The sequence below is a fragment of the Pagrus major genome, chromosome 8, assembly GCF_040436345.1.
Source record: "Pagrus major chromosome 8, Pma_NU_1.0".
Taxonomy (NCBI): Eukaryota; Metazoa; Chordata; class Actinopteri; order Spariformes; family Sparidae; genus Pagrus; species Pagrus major.
In genome coordinates, this window is record NC_133222.1 from 4651515 (window position 1) to 4669830 (window position 18316).

Here is an 18316-nt window from a genome sequence, read left to right on the forward strand (position 1 = left end):
CTGTCTTTTAATCACAATCCATCCCCCTTGTGTACGTCTGTGTGTTGGTGTGTGCACGCCCTTCTCTGTGTGGCTGCATGCATGTGCGTGCACTCCAGCCACCCCTGCTCAGCAGACAGTAATGAACCACTTTCGCCGTAATGCATCTGGGACACCACAACCCCCCCCCCCCCCCCCCCCCCCCTCCCCCTCCTGCTTTTTATGGGGGAGTCAATGGCACGGGCGCCACCTTTTATGGCGGCCCATCCCAGCTCCAGCAGTGGTGTGCATTCATGAGCCATGTCAGCCGAATGGGATCGAATCCAGTGCAATACAAATAAAAGAGATGAAAAGAGTATGGATTCCCTTTTTATATGAACTCCTCGTAGCCCTTATAGGAAACCTTATGAGTATCCATTTGCTACTTGTAACTCCAAATAACCAGACTCTCATAAAGTGTTGAATATCCTGTTACTGCTCCGTATTGAATTGTACTCCGGTTTGATCGTCTGTGACAGTGTGTGTATGTGTGTGTGTGTGTCTGTATGTACGTGTGTTTTGCTGGCAGTGCAGAGAGGCGGCAATTTTGACCATATGCTCTCCGACGGACACACAAAAACACACACTGGCGCGCGCACACACACACGTACAAACTAGTAATGAGTGGATTTAAATTCCGGTTGTTCTCTCCCGGCCAAGGCTACTGTCATCATCGCGCAGCAAAACTCCCATAATCCATCTGTGGCATGACAGCATCCTATCAGCTCCACTTCGCAGCAAAGAGAAGCTATTCTTTATGTCCCCCCAATTCTCGATCTCTTCTCTTTTTTTTTTTCTACATTTCCCCTCCGGTTTTTATTCTTCTCTCTTGTCTCTCTTTGCTTTTCCAATTACATTCCCCCCCCCCCCCCACTTAATCTCCTTCTTTTTCCCGGAAACTTTTATCTGGGTTTGATTACAGCAGAGAGGCTCAGCAGGAGGAAAGAATGAGTGATAGCTTGAAATTATTGTTGACCACGATGATGATGGTAATGAAGATATTCATAATTGCAATTACTCTATCAATGATGGTGATGATAATGATAGGGATCGGAATGACAATGATGCCATTAATGATGATGATTAAAAATGGAGGATGAGGATGATGATGACAGCGACAATAGACGGTGATAAAATGGTGCTCACTGGCTTTTTCTGTCCATGTTTTTCACCTTGGCCCAGATGGAGAGAGACAGACGGAGGGGACGGACGCCAGCCGTAAGAGGGACACTCGCTCCTCAGCCGGCCACCACAAGAGCGAGGACACCAGCGACAGCAGGGAGGACGAGGCTGCAGTGAGTCTTTCTTGTGTTTGTCTTTTTTTTTTTTTGTCTGTCTGGACCAAATATTAATGAGCCGTCACAACCTAAACGCACACACCCACATCCTTGTGACTCAGCAACAATGAGGTTTATTGCTTGTGTGTGTGTGGAGGAGCTCGTCATCTCATTAGCGCTCCATTCTGCTAGCGAGTGCCCCAAAAGACAGCTCCATCTTTCTCTGTAATACATAAGATATAATGGATGACGCAGGTTAAGGTGTGTATGAAATTGGTGATTTAAGAATCGGTGATCAGATTTTACTGGTAAACAAACTTTTCCTCTTCACTCATTCAACACAGTTCAGCCTTCGGGACCCCACCCATCGCACTGAATCTTGATAATCTTCCCAGCTCTCTGAGAGGCCAACTCAGAGTATACTGTGAATACATCATGCAGTCTTACCTCCCCCTCCTCAAGCATTTGTTCTTGTGATAGTTTTCATGCTGAGAGATGTGAAATCAGACGTCCAACAGCAGTAAACAGAGACAGTTTGGACCACTGCCAGAGATCATTAGCACTTGGTTCGTGTAGCAGTAAACCACTGAGACAGTCTGACACTGTGACTCTTATTTCCCCTGACACTTTTTGTTTTTTAGGATTTTGGGGTTAACTGCAGCAATTTTGGATCTGCAGGTAATTTCCAATTACTGCAGGACCTGTGGTGCACATTAGCCCCGGCTGTGTGTTGAAACGACAAAACTCCTGTTGGTTTTAACGAGCTGTCCAAATGAGGACTATTATCAAACATTCCTCAAAAAAAAAAGAGCAGAATCTAAAACATGAATGGCCTTAAACAGCTATCATTACTTTGACGACCCGGTTCTGAATGTTCCACATGTTTGCAGTCTGATCTGAATGTCTGCTGAAATGGATTACAGGGATGAGGAGGGTTAAAGGGAAATTGCTGGTTTGCAGTCATTACAATATGGGTAGTTAATGCAAATGAGGTGTACCCACCTCCAGGTGTCCTGCACCCAGAGCTCCCCCGCTCATTTGCTCATGATTTGTTCATCAGCACTCGTGGTTTGAGGCTGCTGTACTAACTACAGATGCTTCAGCATTTTGTTGTAAACTGTAAAACGAGGCAGTGCTGAGTGTTCAGAGACATACAGTAACTTTCTGAATGTCATGGTTTGAGTTTTTGGTTTAATTATTCCCTGTTTTAGTTTATAATTCTTTGTAATGTGTCTTTTTTCCCTGTTCACCCGTGTTTAATTTGTTAATGAGTCTCTGACTAGTTCAGCCAGTGCTTTTCTCTCTTACTCGTTGCCAGTTCATGTGTTGTGTTTCCCTACATCAGTCCTGCGTCTCCTGTGTTCCTCGTGTTCCTGCCTGTGTTCTCAGTGTTTCTTTTATTTCGCACCTTTTCTGTTTTTTGTATTTTTTGTACTTCTTAATTCCTGGATTCATCCCTGCCTGCTTCCTGTTACTGACAGTTTTTGTCGTCTTCCTTTCGTATTTGCATTTTGTATTTTGTGATGTCTTATAGACCTCAGCTTTGCTTAAAGCTCACCATTTGTTCTTTACCCTGCCTGCCTCCTGAGCATCTTGCATTGGATATTCATTATTTTTGCTACAAGTAACAGTGAACAGGAAGTGGCAGCCATATTTTCTTCTGTCGTGTACAAATGAGGCTGAAAAAACTGAAACGAGCCAAGACTTTATTCATGCTTAGCCGTTTTCTCCCCTAAAATATTCTCAGAAACATACTCTCGTGCACTGTTTGCCTGTAATATGAGATAATTTGTTACTAGCCACCATGTTGTTTCCTGTTTCAATGCGAGTGAGCCTGAACCAAGCACCGCCCACCCATCCGTGGGGGCGTTTATTGGCTTGGTGCAGTGCATTCTGGTCGTTGTATGCTTTCTGCCTTTTGAGCAAAAAGGAATACCACAGCCCTTTTTTTCTCTGGTTTCTCTGGTCATGTAGCACCAATTTTTTTCTGTGGGGTTGACAGACTTCGATTCCAAAATGAGATTGAAAAACCACTAAAATAAAATCTCTGTATCTCTCTGGGATGTGTCAGACCTTCACCTCTCTTTTTTTTACATAAATCGTATCTGGCTGTTTTCTGTCGACTGTGGTAACGTAGAAAGACTCTTTTAGTTCTGTCAATATTCAACACTCATCTTTTGGCCTTGAAGCAGGTAATTTATTATTAGTCGGCCCCTTCTTCAACCTCAGTCGAACAGGTTTCCACGCCAGCACTTGCCACTCACGTTGACAGGCTGTCTACCTTGAAATGATATCTTGCCGGAGGCTCAGGTATCCGTAAAACTACCTGAGTAACAGAGGAATCAGGTCGAGAAAGGCGGAAGATCTGTTGTAATTAAACGTTCACTGCGTATGTGGCTGTGTCGACTGTTTGATGTCAGATTCATTAACCGAGCCAGGGATGTAGACACATACCGATTAATGAGATGTATCAGATTTAGTTATTGGTATTTTTGATAATAAAAAGCTTTTACCTCTCTGCCTGCTAGAGAGGATCATTACACCGAGCTGTGAAGGAAGTCCCAGAGAAGCTGCTGTATGTGGAAGGAATTCAGATGGATTTGGAGACAGCACAGCTTATTCTCAGAAATTAACTGCTTACATTCTGGTCAGTTTTCTGCTCCTGGTGAGATATTACACCTAATTAAGAAGCAATGTTAAACATGTAACTGCAGGTGATATGTCAGACGTATGTAAATGTGTCTGATGTATTTATCTTTGACAGGTTTGACAGGCAGCATAGCATCACTTTCCTAAATACAACACGCAAAAACACGTACAGTATCCCGTTGCCACACACAAGCTGCAGCAGTTTAAGACCCAAACGCAGTCAAAGTTTAAAACCCAAATTGTTATGATAATGCTGTGTGGCTGTTGACTAGCCGAGGGTACCATCCCAGCAGAAGAAGAAGAAGAAGAAGTAGAAGACGATATATCTTATTCCATAAAATGCAGTCGTCTCCAAAATCGATTCAAGTGAAGGCTTTAGGAAATGTGCTTGAAGAGATAAGAGTCATGAAGGGAAGCCGGCAGGTTTTTTTTTTTTTTTTTTTCTGAACGGCCCTCCTCTAAACTCTTAACCTGCCTGATAGCGTTAGAGCTTCTCTTCTGTAACAGTCAAATGAAAAAAAAAAGCGGCTCTCGGGGTGAGTCGGTCGGTCTCGTGCACCGGAGCTCAAATATTCTGCTGCACTGTAAGCATTCTGCTGAAGTCACTAAAATGTGTCAGTAAGTTTATGGCACGGTCTTTATGAATTTTAATAGCGTCTCTTTGTCATTTGTTCCCTAAACGACAGGTGATGGATTTGCTTTGCGTGGAATAATGATCACTTAGATGAAGCGTGTTCATACTTAGATGGTAAACACGCTCTAAATCATCACAGTTACACTATAGGAGATGGGATCGGCCTGCTGCGGGAGGTGCTTAGTTGGATTTACGATCAGTAGAATATAAGACTGAGCACCATTTCTGGTTATCTATAACACTGCTTTATTTGTGTGTGTGGGTGCATGTCAGCGCAGCTCACCCTGAAGACTTTTTTCTACTCAGCTCTATAACAGCATTCCTCTACATCTATAATTTATGCCCATTTACCAGCCTCTTGTTCTAGCGATGCTTGACCTCTAAGTGTGTGTGACGCTATGAGCGTGTGCGCTCGGCATGCAGTGTTTCACATCTCTCAATTCTTCGCCGCTTGTTCGGCGGGAAGAAAAAAAAACCCAAAGCAACATAATTGACGGCCTCGGTCGATGTGACGCCGGTCTGCTCCCTCACTTTCGAAAATGTCAGTGCCAAAGGTCAGAGCTGTAGTCCGTGTTTCCAGGCCAGATAGCCAAAGACAAGTTCAACGCCAGACGTGCGTGAGTGTGTCGAACATAGAGACAGACAGACACACACACAAGGATGACTTAGTGTGCTTAATGTGCTGTAATATGGGTCAGGGGGACAGAGGCCCTTCTCCCATGTTTGCCTCCTCTGTTAAGCCGCTCTAGAGTTTTGTGCTGCACTAATAGCTCACTAAAGCTGCCATTTCAGAAATTTCAGACAATGAAACTAAAATGGCATGGATGAAAACAAACAGAAAAAGCCCCCAAGGCTGTGTGCACTCAAAATTAATAGACAGCCTGAAAGAAAATGGAATGACCTTATTGCAATTGAGCAGCACAAAACACTCAGTCGGGGGCTTCCAGCAGGGAGATACAAGGATAGTCTCACACACACACACACACACACACACACACACACACACACGCATAGATAGGGGAGGATATTTTTGCTTAAATTGATGAGACTTTTATGAGCCGTAAAAATCATATTAAGTCTCTAAACGACATCTCTCTGTTTCTCTGCCTGCAGAGTGCAAGTGATAGAAAGAGCAAAGTTGCATTCTTGATAGGAGTACAGGCTAAAAAAGATGCTGCTTACTGATAAAGAACCCTAGTAAGTGCATCTTGAGCCTTTCTTGTTTGTTGTCAGATGGATGGAGAAAGTAAGGAGTGTTAATCTGAGCTCATGAGAGGGAAGCAGAAAAGGCAAAGGAGAGGACAGACAAAAGGAAGGACACGGGTTGACAGCAGGAAACAAGAGAAAATCAGAAGTAAAGAGAGGTGAGAAGTTGAGGAGCGGGATCTTCTGTGGCGGAAGTAATTACGTTCCTCTCCGCCCGCTGTGAAAGGCTGCGACTGAAAAGCAAATGTTTGCCTCTGCACCTTTCTTTCTTCGCCTGCAAATCACTAAAATTGCAGCTTAAATAGTTGACAGAGTGTGTCAGGGTTGGCAATTACAGGAGCCGACCGACTTTGGGTGTTTTATTTTTTTATTTTTTTGCTGAAAGACATGGAATATCGCTCTGGCCACCTGCTTTTTAACATGAAACCTGCAATAGATTTACACTGTCAGAGTGTGAGTGTGTAGCTGTGTAGCTGTGTGCTCCAGGTGGTAACCACTTTGTCTGACAGTCTAACACCGCGGTTATATAAAGCAAAGTTTGTTTTTGCCCTTGTCCCATTTGGTGCATACATATTACCATATATGTGGGCATGTATAGGTGTGTGTGTGCGGGTTGTTAATATGGATGAGATGTGGATACTGTGATCTGCGCCCTGCTTCTCCTTACAGTGGCAGATTGCTTTCGCGGGGCCGCCCCTTCATCTCACGCACCTGATAAGAGGGGGAAGACTGATGAAGGCAGAGGAGGGCGGGTTGGGCCTTCACAGTATACAAAAAAGGGCCGGAGGACAAATGGAAGAGAGGAGCAGAGTTTGATGAAAGTGGGAATATTTAACATTGATTGAAAGATAAGTGAAGAAACAAACTTGTCAAAAAGTGATTTGCCCGTCAGTCTCTGATGTTTGATAGATATTATAGTCTGTCAGACAGAATAATACTAAGAATATTGAGGAGGACACATGCATGTCATGTAGGGGTGGACCAATAGCCTGAAAGTAATATATTGCAATGTATTTAGGCCCAGAATTCGTCATTTTAATAACTTGATTTCAGTCAGATTTATACAACCAACATTCAGAGTCAGATCTAATAACTCTCTGACCAGTCACTTCTGTAAACAGACCAGCCGATCAATACCAAACTTCAAACTAATTTTAACTGTGTTGGATAAAATGTGTACCCAGCAGCTGTTTTACTGGCGGCCGTCTGCTCTCCTCTGCCTGTTTGTTCCTCCTGCATCGTCACCTGACTGTGACTGATCCGATGATTTCAGATGGTGATCAATCTTGAAGGCATCCACTGTCTGATGTTCAAGTGAATAATAGCGATTGCAATATTTAATGTCCTCTTATTTCTGTTTCCATACTTCCAACAGAGCGTTGTAGCCAACCAGATGGCTCTGCCAATTGAATGAATTACCTCACAAGGCTTTTCCTTGAGTTGACCTGTTGTAAATAATGCAGCACGGCTGATGTGGAGCTTGTGCCATAAAATAACTCTTAAATGCAAATGTGCAAAAGGAGAAATTCAAAGGCTCTTTCAAATCTGGCTATAGTCTAAAAGGCATTTCAAAATTGAGAAAAAAGATTGCAAATGGATTGTAATTGCAATTAAATTAATTATATATATATATATTTTTTGCCAGATCCTTTGCTTTTTCTCCTTTTTCTTCTTTTTGAAGTTGTGTCCTCATCAGTAACGTTAGATTCACGTTCTACCACGTGTGTTGTACACTGTCATGCTGTAAATGCATCAAAACGTCACAATACTATTGTACTTGGACAAATGTGATCAATGCTTACACACTATGGGTGTGCCATATCAAACTGTTTGCGATGATACCATGATATTAATGATATTGCAAGGTTTTGATGTATTGACTTCAACACACATGGCTGAGAGCATAAGCAGCTTTGGGTCTGCTTTCAGAGAGTTTCACGGATTGAAGGGATTGACTTCGTCAGTTTGGATTTTGGTAACATTAACCGTTAAGAGCCGAAGTGCTACCTCAAAACCCACAAAGTCCAAGTGGACCTTCTTCTAGTAAACATTAGGACCTTTCTAATTAAGCTCACGTGACAATGATTAATGAAGTCGGTTAGTTTGATAATCACCACATATATACAAACACACCAGTTGGACTCATGCTTTAAGGCTCTCTAGGTCTGTTGAATGCATCAGTGACTCCAATCAGAGTTAGTGTAAGGTTAAGGTTAAAAAAGGTTAAAAAAAAGTCCAGCGTGAAGACCACAGAGGCCACGGTAAGGAAGTTGTTGTTCGTTATCGCAACAGATGAAAAGTGTCCTTCAGGTCAGTATTTCTACAATGCAGTGATATATAAGAAGCCCTTTATTATACAGCATCATACACAAAGAGCAGGTCAGCAACTCTCAGTGCACTTTCCCCCGACATTAATAAGACAGTGGGCTGTAAAAGGCCAGTTAGCCAAGGTAAAGGCCTGCAAACGAGGTCATGCTGATGAGAGGAGAGGAGAGCAAAGGGAGGACTAGTGTGAGGAGATAATTCACAGCAGGCCTGAGAGAAAGGGCTGCACCATTGTCTTTCACCTGACGGAGATTTTAATCATAGTGGCAATTTTACAGCGGCTCATAAACCGCAGTAGCCAGGCCTCATTGTTAACCTCCAATTGCTTCCAGGGCTGTAAATATGGCCGCCTTACATCGCTCTGGCCTTGCCAATAGTTTATGGGAGATGGGACTGAGCTGGTGCCGGCACTGGGAGACCTGCCTGAGAGTGATGGGGAGCAGAGAGCATGGGCTGACTAGTAAATAAACACATGGCCGATCGGCGAGGCTCAGTACACTCAGATGCCCTACAATAGACTTGGCCGTGATGATACAATGCTGTGTGTACCAGCCGGGTATCAGACTTAATGTAATCTGTAAATGGACCCAAACGTGGGGATTAGTGCTGCAGCGTAATTGCTCATTTTGACATTTAGATTTGACCGTGGAGATCAGTGACGCATGACTCAATTTTTCCAGGTACCCATTACATTTATTTAGCTTTTTCAATCGTTGTCACGGATTGGGAAGGATAGACGATGAGCAATCCGGGGTGATGAACCCAGGTGGTGACTCAGTGGACACAGCGCTGACATTTGGTTGACGAGTTTCTCTCCTGCCGGCTGATTGGATCCGCAGCCAGCCAAGTGGAAATGGACCTCCTGTGAGGCATTTGGTGCATCAGCCTGAGCGCCCCTCCCCAGGATGTCTGAGCTCACACTGCTTTTGTTTTCTGCCACTCTTCGCAAGTGTGTTGTCACCTGTGACACCGAAAGAGTTTAATTACATTTTTGGCCTTAATCAAGGACTCCGCTGGCCCTCAAAGTCTGTCGAGTGAAGTGAATAACTGCCACAGATTGACAGTCTGAATGGGAGATGGAGGGATAATAGAGCTATTATTGGAGGACTCCCGTCTGTTGCTAAGTTAGCAAGACAGCGAGCTGTAAAATATGAACTCAGAGCTCTTAAATGATGGCGGGTAAGTTCGTCCTGAGGCGCATATGACAACTTGAGCTGTTGTTGCAGAGGAAGGTTAATAGACAGAAAGACAGTGAGGTTTGCAATACAGGAATAACAGACAACTATAGCCCAGACAGAATGAACAATAAAGTAGCAGTTCTTACACACAAGGACACACAAGGTCTGATTTTATCAAACACAATAGTCTCGCTCAAGAAGCCTGCTGAAACTCAGACGATTCAAGCACAAAGGATGGTTGGAAATAAGAGTCTGGACACAGTGTGCTGTCATTATACGTGAGATGAATCAAATGCTACAGTGATGTTGTGAATTTCAACAGGAAGCTAACCACAGTGATGATTTCTGAGTTAGTTCCATTTCAGTCTTTTATAAAGCTGCAAAAGATTCTGAAGGTCTGTTTTTTTTTCTCTTGAAATCAATGAACTTGCCGTTATGCATGTGAATAGACCCGCATAAATATGCTAAGAAACCTTTGTCACACACGAAGAAGAAGATTCTGCTACATTTCTGTGGGTAATTGAAATATTGTGCTCGCTGAGATCTGACGAGTCTCACACAGTTTCATTGCTTGTACAAATTTTGAGCAAACCTTGATTAGCCAGACTTTTTTTGGAAGTGAAAACGATGGAACGGTACAGGCTGATTTCCTCAACATGTCTCAGACCTAAACGACTGAATAGGTCGAGTGCCGATGACGGAGAGTAACAGCAACATGTGTACCGGACCTTCGTCGTCACATCATTATCGCTGTGAAATGGCGGCAGTTTGGTTAGGTTTGGGCGCCAAAACTACTTGGTGAGGTTTAGGAAAAGATTATGGTTTGGGTTAAAATACGCACATACTTACTTTCTTAAGTTAAAATAACACACCGTTGACTTTTGGGTTCCCATGGGACACAAACAGCTGTCTCTCTGGGGTTTGTTTGACCCATCCATCCACCCCTTTCTCTTCCCTCTGTGGATTTTGACGCTCTTAGACTACGTCACTGCCTAACAATAAACGTAAATACAGGTCATATTAAGCTGCTTGTACAGATGACCAAATATGTAGCTTTTTCTGTGGTTTAACTTATAATTCACCTGCCGTAGTTGTAGTTTTAGCACCAAGTGGTCTAGGTCGCATGGCTTCACTGTTTGCTCATTGTTGCAGGATCTTAGTTAAGCACAGTTTCATCGTGGGTGATGGAAACAATGGCCACAGATGTGAAAACGAGACTTAAGTTGTAATAAGGACTTTTAGAATTTAATGTCCTCTATTTAGTCATTCTTTTTCTGTAATCCTGGATCAAACAAAAATCAAAAGGACTGGAAAGAGTATTCAGGATTGATCTGGTGTTTACATTTTAACATTCAATCCTTTTAAAGTACTCCTTAGGAATGCAGCAGTGCATTTCCCCCTTACTAATTAATGTATTCCCTTGGATGTACATAATTTCACTTCAAACGGCTTGTTTAAACCGCAAGCCTCCGATAACTAGCTTTAACCCTGCAAACAGTGAATTCTTCTCTGCTATTTTTCAAACCTTGGGGTGTTGACAGCTCAGTTATATGAGGCTATTTGAGGGTTCAGTCCAGAATTGTTTTCCCTCCGGATGCTTCAGTGCCTTCACTCAGTCTCACTATCACCTCTCAGGCATTTGTCAGCCCGGTGTTTGGCTCACAGAGGATGAAGATCCAGGCTGCGGGGCCTGCAATAAACTTCCAGGCAGTGCTCCAGCACTGAGGTCTGCACGGTCCTCATACTCGGCTACAGACGGCCGCATGCCAGCAGAGGGGGGACGGCTGTTTCTCAAGACCAACAGCTCTGTGTGCACACTCAGTAAACTGTATCCACATACCAACTGAAACAATTCATCCCCTATCTATTTCTGGAAATAAGAGCATTTAGCTTTATTTCCATCCTCTATATCCCAGATAGGGAAAGAAAAGAATTATGCAGAGGGATCACCCTCAATCCGTTTAGGCGCTCTATTGAAGCTTCCTCGTCTTTTCTCTACCCGCTCCGGTTCCTACCAGCTGGCTCTGTTCCAGCAGTGGTCAGGTCTAAGCTGTTAGCGACTGGCTGTTTGCTGTTGCCGATCAGTTTCACGCTGGGGGCCGTGCTGGGTTAAGGTCATAGGGTCAGTAGACATGACACTACACTATATGTCTGTTTCTCTTTCTCACTGCCCCACCTCTCTCTCTGCGGGGCTCTATCTATAACACTGATATGATGGATGCTTGCTGAGTGTGGTCTAAGTGGAGCGCTGATAAAGTCAATGAGTTCAGGGCAGCACCTCCCATCTGCTACGGTGAAATAATGCATTGAGGATATTTTAGGGAAAGATTTATTGTGTTGGAATGATTAAGAGTGAATTTGAGCGGCTGTAAAACACTTTTAATTGGCGAATATAACTTTGGTCAAGGTTGGTGATATGGCTGGGTAATTTATTGAATTAATATTTATGTTTTTTGTATAAAATGTCTATATTGTGAGAGTTATTCGTTGTATAGGAACCTCTTGAAGTTTATGGGACTGGTGTGACTCCAGATGATCGTCCTGTTTCTGGATATCCTGCAGTGATATTATCAGGCGACACCGTGGAGCTGAGATGTTATATGAAGCACAGAAGAAATACACTGGCTCAGTATGCAACAAGTATTAACAACACTTTATTGGTTTGGTTTGGTTTAGTTTAGTGCAAAAACAGTATCACCGTCTGCAGCAAGAGATTAACGGGCAAGTTTAGGGGTCACAAAGTTCTTTCATTGCCTTCATTAAGCAACTAAACAGCCGTTTTCAGCTGATAAAAGTTCTCCACTGTGACAAGAGACGGCTCCAGAGACTACTTGCACAATTTGCACACCTAATTTTTTCTAATGCCTTTTTCATAAGGGAAGGCCTCAGGATGGGGTCCATTTATAGAGATCCTCAAACAGGCGGCCAGGTGTTCTCCTTGGAGCTTGTTCCTTCAGTCCGTTTTCACCTCGTAAAGAAAAAACTAATTCACAAACTGCACCAATATTTTCCAATAAAGAAAATGCATAATTGTTTGTGCTTTTAAAAGTGACGTTCTCACCCCGTTCATCATCGAAAAGTTACGCTTGCAGTTTTAGCGGCTAGTGTTACTTTACATCCTCCCTCTGGGACAACGGGAGGTCCGCTTGAACCCTCCATGCATGCTTTATTTATTTCAAGAGTTGGGTCTTTGAGCTTGTGTTGATAACTTCGACTAACTTATCAGAGTTTCACTTAATGTCTTAATTTTGTGCAAAGGTGTTCCATGTATGATATCTCGACGATGGAGCCAGCCGTCTTCTTTGCAGAGGAAGTTCTGGTCAAGCCAACAGCGTTAAATACTCCTCTTCTTTTTCTTCTTCGTTGGTTTGTGGGAAACACTGCATTCTGACTAACCTGCCTATTCAGTCTGATCATTGCTCAGGAAATGAATTATTCCCTCTATTCCTACTCAGATTCCTTTTTTAGGACAATGGGTTATCACTTAATGTTTATCATTTGACAACAAATATCAGATACTTGGAAATGTGCTTAAATTATGTGCACGCAGACACACTCACTCATGATCTCCAGTGTCATATGAGAAGCAGGATCCTTGAGAGCACAAAGGGGCTGATGGTCAAAGGACTTTGATGGGAAACTGCATTAACCGCCTCCAACACAAACTTGTTTAAGTGCTTAATGTTTTAAGTGCTTTCAGACGGCTGGATCATAGCAAATGGCCTGGCAGGGGATGTCATTAGTGGGCTAGTGTGTGTGTGGAAGATGCCTGTGTGTGTGTGTGTGTGTGTGCCAGATTAAACAAGCAGGTGCTGCTCCTGTTGCTACGTGATAAAGGGAATTAAAAAAAAAATGTGCACACCTCCATTTTTCTTCTGCTCCATAAAGCATCTCAGTTAACAATAGAAACAAGGCAGGGATAAGAACCAGGACTGAACAATGGAGGCCGAGCGTTCTCAGGCTGTCGTCATCTTTCTTGCCAAATCTCCCACCGCTCAGGCATTTTACTTGACGAGTGGCAGATAAGGAAAGACTTGGCACGGCAGCACCGTCGATAGATGGATGGAGGGACGGATGGGTGGATGGATGGATGGAGTGATGTGATTAATTGAATTGAAGAAACAAAAAAATGGTGGTGTGGGCATGCTGTGTCTCTGTGGGCCTGAGGGAGAGGAGGAGCACATTCATTTGCATTCCCATGAGAACATTTCCTGCTTTCATCAGTGTTCCCCCGTTTGCCAGAGTGAGAGCGAGTGCCATATCTCTGAAGAGTTGGAGGGGGGATTTTCGTGTTTTGCTTCAGTTTGCAGCTTTTTCTCTAGGGAGTTCTCTATAGGTGCCAGCTTTCAAGTGTCTCATTTTTCATTTTCTTTCAGCCCGCACTCTTTCATCTGCGAGTGGCCTCAAAACATTAACCGCTATACGGAGAGATGCGTTAGATGTGACTGATGTTCCGTACAGAATCAGTGCTGCTCGATAGGAAAAACCCACAGATGACAGTTTTGCAGGTTAACATTTGCGTAGGTGTAAAAACTCGCTGGTACAACAGTGTTTTGATTTATCTGGACCTTCACTCCCACTGCAGTTATCTATTCAGATTGTTCTCAAACGGAAACAATTGAATACATATGACTTCTGAGGTCAACGTTTCCCTGTTTCTGTTGTCACTCTGCTTTTATTCGTGTCTTACTCTCGTGTGAGTGAGTTTCCAGCCTGTAATGTATAGTCTCCTGTGGTGAACCAGCCTGTGGGCCTTTCTCCTCATTGATCTCTGCTGTCCCCACACAGCCCCTGTACACGGCAGACTCTTGGAGCCTCTTGATTGATCTCTTCGGTATCTTTGCCCGCCTCGCCACCCATGGTCGCCCACCAACTTGTTCTTCTCTTCAAACTCTTTTATTTGCCTCGTCATCACTTCCTTGTCACCTCTGTCTCCTCTTCCTCTGCTCGTCTTTATTTGCTCCCCTTCGCAAAAGAATATAATCTGGGCTCATTTCTGTTTTACATAGCGACGCTTTACGTTAACTGGCCCGTTCAGCATTTACAGCCAGTACAGCAACTCTTAATAAACTGTTTACAACCCTCTAAAATGTAAATATCAATAATAACAACTGTTATAAAAACAATACACAAGTTGTGATTGATAACGTAGTAAAAACTATGACGACGCACATGATAAAATCCTTGCACTGTGTTATGAAACCATTATTATATATTATTAAAAGTTTTTATGCACCAGTCATTTAATGCAGGTTTAGAAATGTGTTAAAAACTTGTCAAGTCATGTTAATCTTGAAGTTTTATTCTTGACCTTGAAAATAATAATCAGATGAAAGTATTATTAACTCAATGGTCACTTGCTGGGTTTTATTCTGGAGCTTTCAGCCACATCTGGAAGAACAAAGAGGAATAATTTATGAAGGAATAACCACCAGTGTATTATATACACATACTTTTTTAATATGATACACTAAATTAGTAATTCTAATCAACTGTAACAAATGTATTTACATACATATGTTAACTATTACTATTATACCATAAAAGCTATTGTTAATATTCCTATTTATGTAATTACAACTACCATTCATTAACTCTAAATACAAGAGTTAGGTATGTTTCACAGGGACGGTTATAGTGTTGACAAATGCATTAAAAACACTTTAAATGTCCCTATATCTGCTTAACTAAGTACATTATAGAGTGTTAAAAACATTTGCTAATTGTTTGAATATGCTTTATAAATGCTAAACGAGGGTATTCAAAAGAAATGTCACCGTTCTCACTGTCATTTTGAATTATGTTATATATGACATTTCACATTAAGTGCAATACACATTTGACCAAACTCTTGTGAGGCAAAATCCCAGTTTCTCCACATGAAAGAGCAAAAATGATGAAATGATCCGATCAAAGAATACATCAACCAACTACGTCTTTCTTTATGTGCTTAAACTTAACTGTATCTGGGCTACTGTGGCTTGATTGTGGCGCCGTTTGATCAAAGTTTCCCTTATAAAAAGATGACTTCAAAACTTTTGCAGGAGAATTAACAGACAAATCTGCCTTCTTCTCTCTGTGGATAGTAAACAATGTACAAGATAATCACAAAAGCTGTCAGCGCGGGGGAAAAGATTTGAACATACAACATCACTATTGTGATACACCTGCTGTTCAGTCTCACACATCCAGTGGAAGGTCTGAGTGGAAAATAAAAAGTTGAACAGAAAATAGTCTAAACTACAGATAAATGCCGCCTATTCATTGTGATGTATTACACCGACTGCCTGCAGACGTGAGCATGAATAATGTAAAAGAGCCCACCCGTGCTTTCTCCTCCTCCTCATCCTCTCATCAGCTCCATCAGTGTCTCTGCTTCCACTCCTCTTCCTCCTCGACCTCCTCTTCCTCCTCATCTCACCTCGTATCATAAGCATGAGAGAGGCACTGTGCTCTGCAGTTGCATTAAAATGACATTTTTACATCGCTCCATTATAACACCGGTATAATGATATAATTATTGTGCCATAATATTTTAGTCAATACAACCTGCCACACTTGACTGTTACAGATCGCGCTGCTGTGATTACCATAGAAACCACAGTTCAGCTTTGACCTTTGAAAGTCTTTGTGAGTAGGTGGTAAACGAGACAGGCCTCATTTACCAGCTTTTCTAAGCATGTCACACACATCGGATCATTTTTACACGTCATGTGCTGCTATGACAACTTGCATGTCATAAGATGTACTTTGAAGGGGGGGAAAAAAAATTAATGGATTTAAGATTAAACATTGACCGCGACAATGAAACGGCTGAGATAAAGGAAAGGAGGTGATTACTCTTCATGTATCTCATCCTGGGGTAATGTCCTTAAACAAGCCAACCAAGCAGTCTATTAATCTAGGCTACAGTAGCGCTTTGTTTGGCTCTGTTGTTATTGTCAGGATATCAATTTCTTTAAGCGTCCTCCTGGATTTATTCCGTCATTAAACAACCCACCGCCTTGATTTTTCTCACTTCAGCCAGTCGAAGTTTGCAGGTATATATCGACGCGCGAGTCGATGCCGCTGGCCGGGAGGCACGGGCGGATCCGGCGCGGCCCGTTTTCAGACTCTTCTGAGATGGCAGCTGGCGGGAGAAAACCAATTTTTATTGGCTTTTTCAATTTGCGCCTGACCGGACAGAAGCAACACCACGTTAATTGCAACCAGTGAATCAATCGCGTGGTTTGAGTGAGCATCTCTTCGTCTCTGTTGTGTGCTTGTTTATAATTGAAAAAACAGAAGGAAGATGACTCTTGCTGCCACTGTTCATAAAGTAAAGATTTGCTGAAATACATTAACAGGGAATGGCACTGACGGACAGTTTCTATTCCATCCAGATCAACTTAAAAGTGATGAGTTGGGGTGAGTTGGGTAACTAGTACTGGCCGAGTACTTAGTACCAATATCTGCATTTTAATTAGAATAAAAAAATACATTGATAAGCAACAGTCTGATGCCAGCATTGTAATATAAATGCAATCCCTTCTTCTTCTTCCCATCTTTGTGACAGTTGATATGAGAGAGACAGATGACAAAGAGCAGATTCAGATAAAACTTCTCCAGCTGGTAAAATCAATACAGAAGAGAATCTCGAAATCTTCGCCAGATGGCTGAAAATTGGCAACTGTTAAAAGTTCCCCCTGAAGTAATTACAGCCATCCACAACACAGCCGCATCCTGCAAGGCTTGACATGTCTCCATCATCTTACATCTGTTTTTTTCGCCTTTATTTTCCTTCCTTCATCTGCAATCGGTAGACCGACAGAAAGCTGTGCAGTTGCCTTGAAGAGTGCAATTTTTTTTCTTCCTTCAGATGAAATCGTGTCTGCTCAGAACACCTAGTACATTTTAAAAAAAATATTTTTTTTGGCCATTTTCATGGCTTCATTTTGATAGTACTGCTGAAGATAGACAGGAAATGGGATGAGAGAGGGAGGAGGTGACATGCCACAGGTTGGAATGAACTGTGGGCCACTGCGGTGAGGACATAGCTTTGTACACGGGGCCCCAGCACCTCTTCTGGCTTTAGTGGTAGAAGGAGTGTCTCTACTGGGGCTTTTTCACATGGATATGGAGTAGCCAGTCAGAGTAAAGGAGTAGCCAGCTAAGGGGTTCAGCTTCATGACCCCCTGGAGAAAAACTTTGGCCATAGAAGCCCACATTTGTTGGCTTCTGGCACATCATATTGCCCCTATTCCATAATATACACTGGTTTTATATATTTCATGAGTTAGCCTATGTAATTGTAAATATGTAATGGATTATTGTGAAGGAGAATTAGGCTATTGATGCATTTTTGAACATTCACTGGACAGAAAGATTAAAATTGTTGATAACATATATGACAATTTTTCACTTGATCATACATGTAAAAGCAGAAAGTTAAATTGTAGTTTTGAAAAACATGATTTGGGACATATGTCATGAGATTGCATAATTGGTCAATGGCAAAAATGGCTAATTTAAAGATAATACATTTTCTTTGTTAATTCATTAAGCCCATAAACATTTGTGTGACTTATATGAAACATGCAGCACTTTAAGTGGACTTTTTTTAATGCTTACTGCGCAGTCACCAAGTAGCTGCCACTGGTATTTTCTGGTGTCTAATGAGGATGTCCCATCTGTGCAATTAATGCAATTATATGTGTTTTGTCAGTACATATTTTGCTAATATTTGTGAAAACGACTCTCTACTCTCTACTTGGCAGGACACAACCTCTCACACACAAACATTCATATAGAGCATGTGGGGGCAGGACGGATACAGACAGACCGGTGGTTGTAAAATGTACACACAGCAAATCATGACTTGTTAATCAAAACTATTTTATTATAATCAAACCGAGTAAAGTAGATGGCTACACTTAAATGAGCAGTCAGCTGCTTGGCCAGCAATGAAAAGCAACACTCTACAGAACATATAGCAATATACGTGCGCCAGTGTATTGATGAAGTATGCCATATAGCAATGTTGCAATATT

At 42.3% G+C, this 18316-nt stretch overlaps 1 protein-coding gene across 1 annotated transcript in view; it reads left to right on the top strand.

Moving 5' to 3' along the window:
* Positions 1-18316, top strand: part of b4galnt4a (beta-1,4-N-acetyl-galactosaminyl transferase 4a) — a 135003-nt gene that overhangs the window by 40384 nt on the left and 76303 nt on the right. The window contains exon 2 of the mRNA XM_073472674.1: positions 1201-1313. Within this exon, the coding sequence (XP_073328775.1) occupies positions 1201-1313 (113 nt within the window). The remainder of the gene's footprint in view (positions 1-1200; positions 1314-18316) is intronic.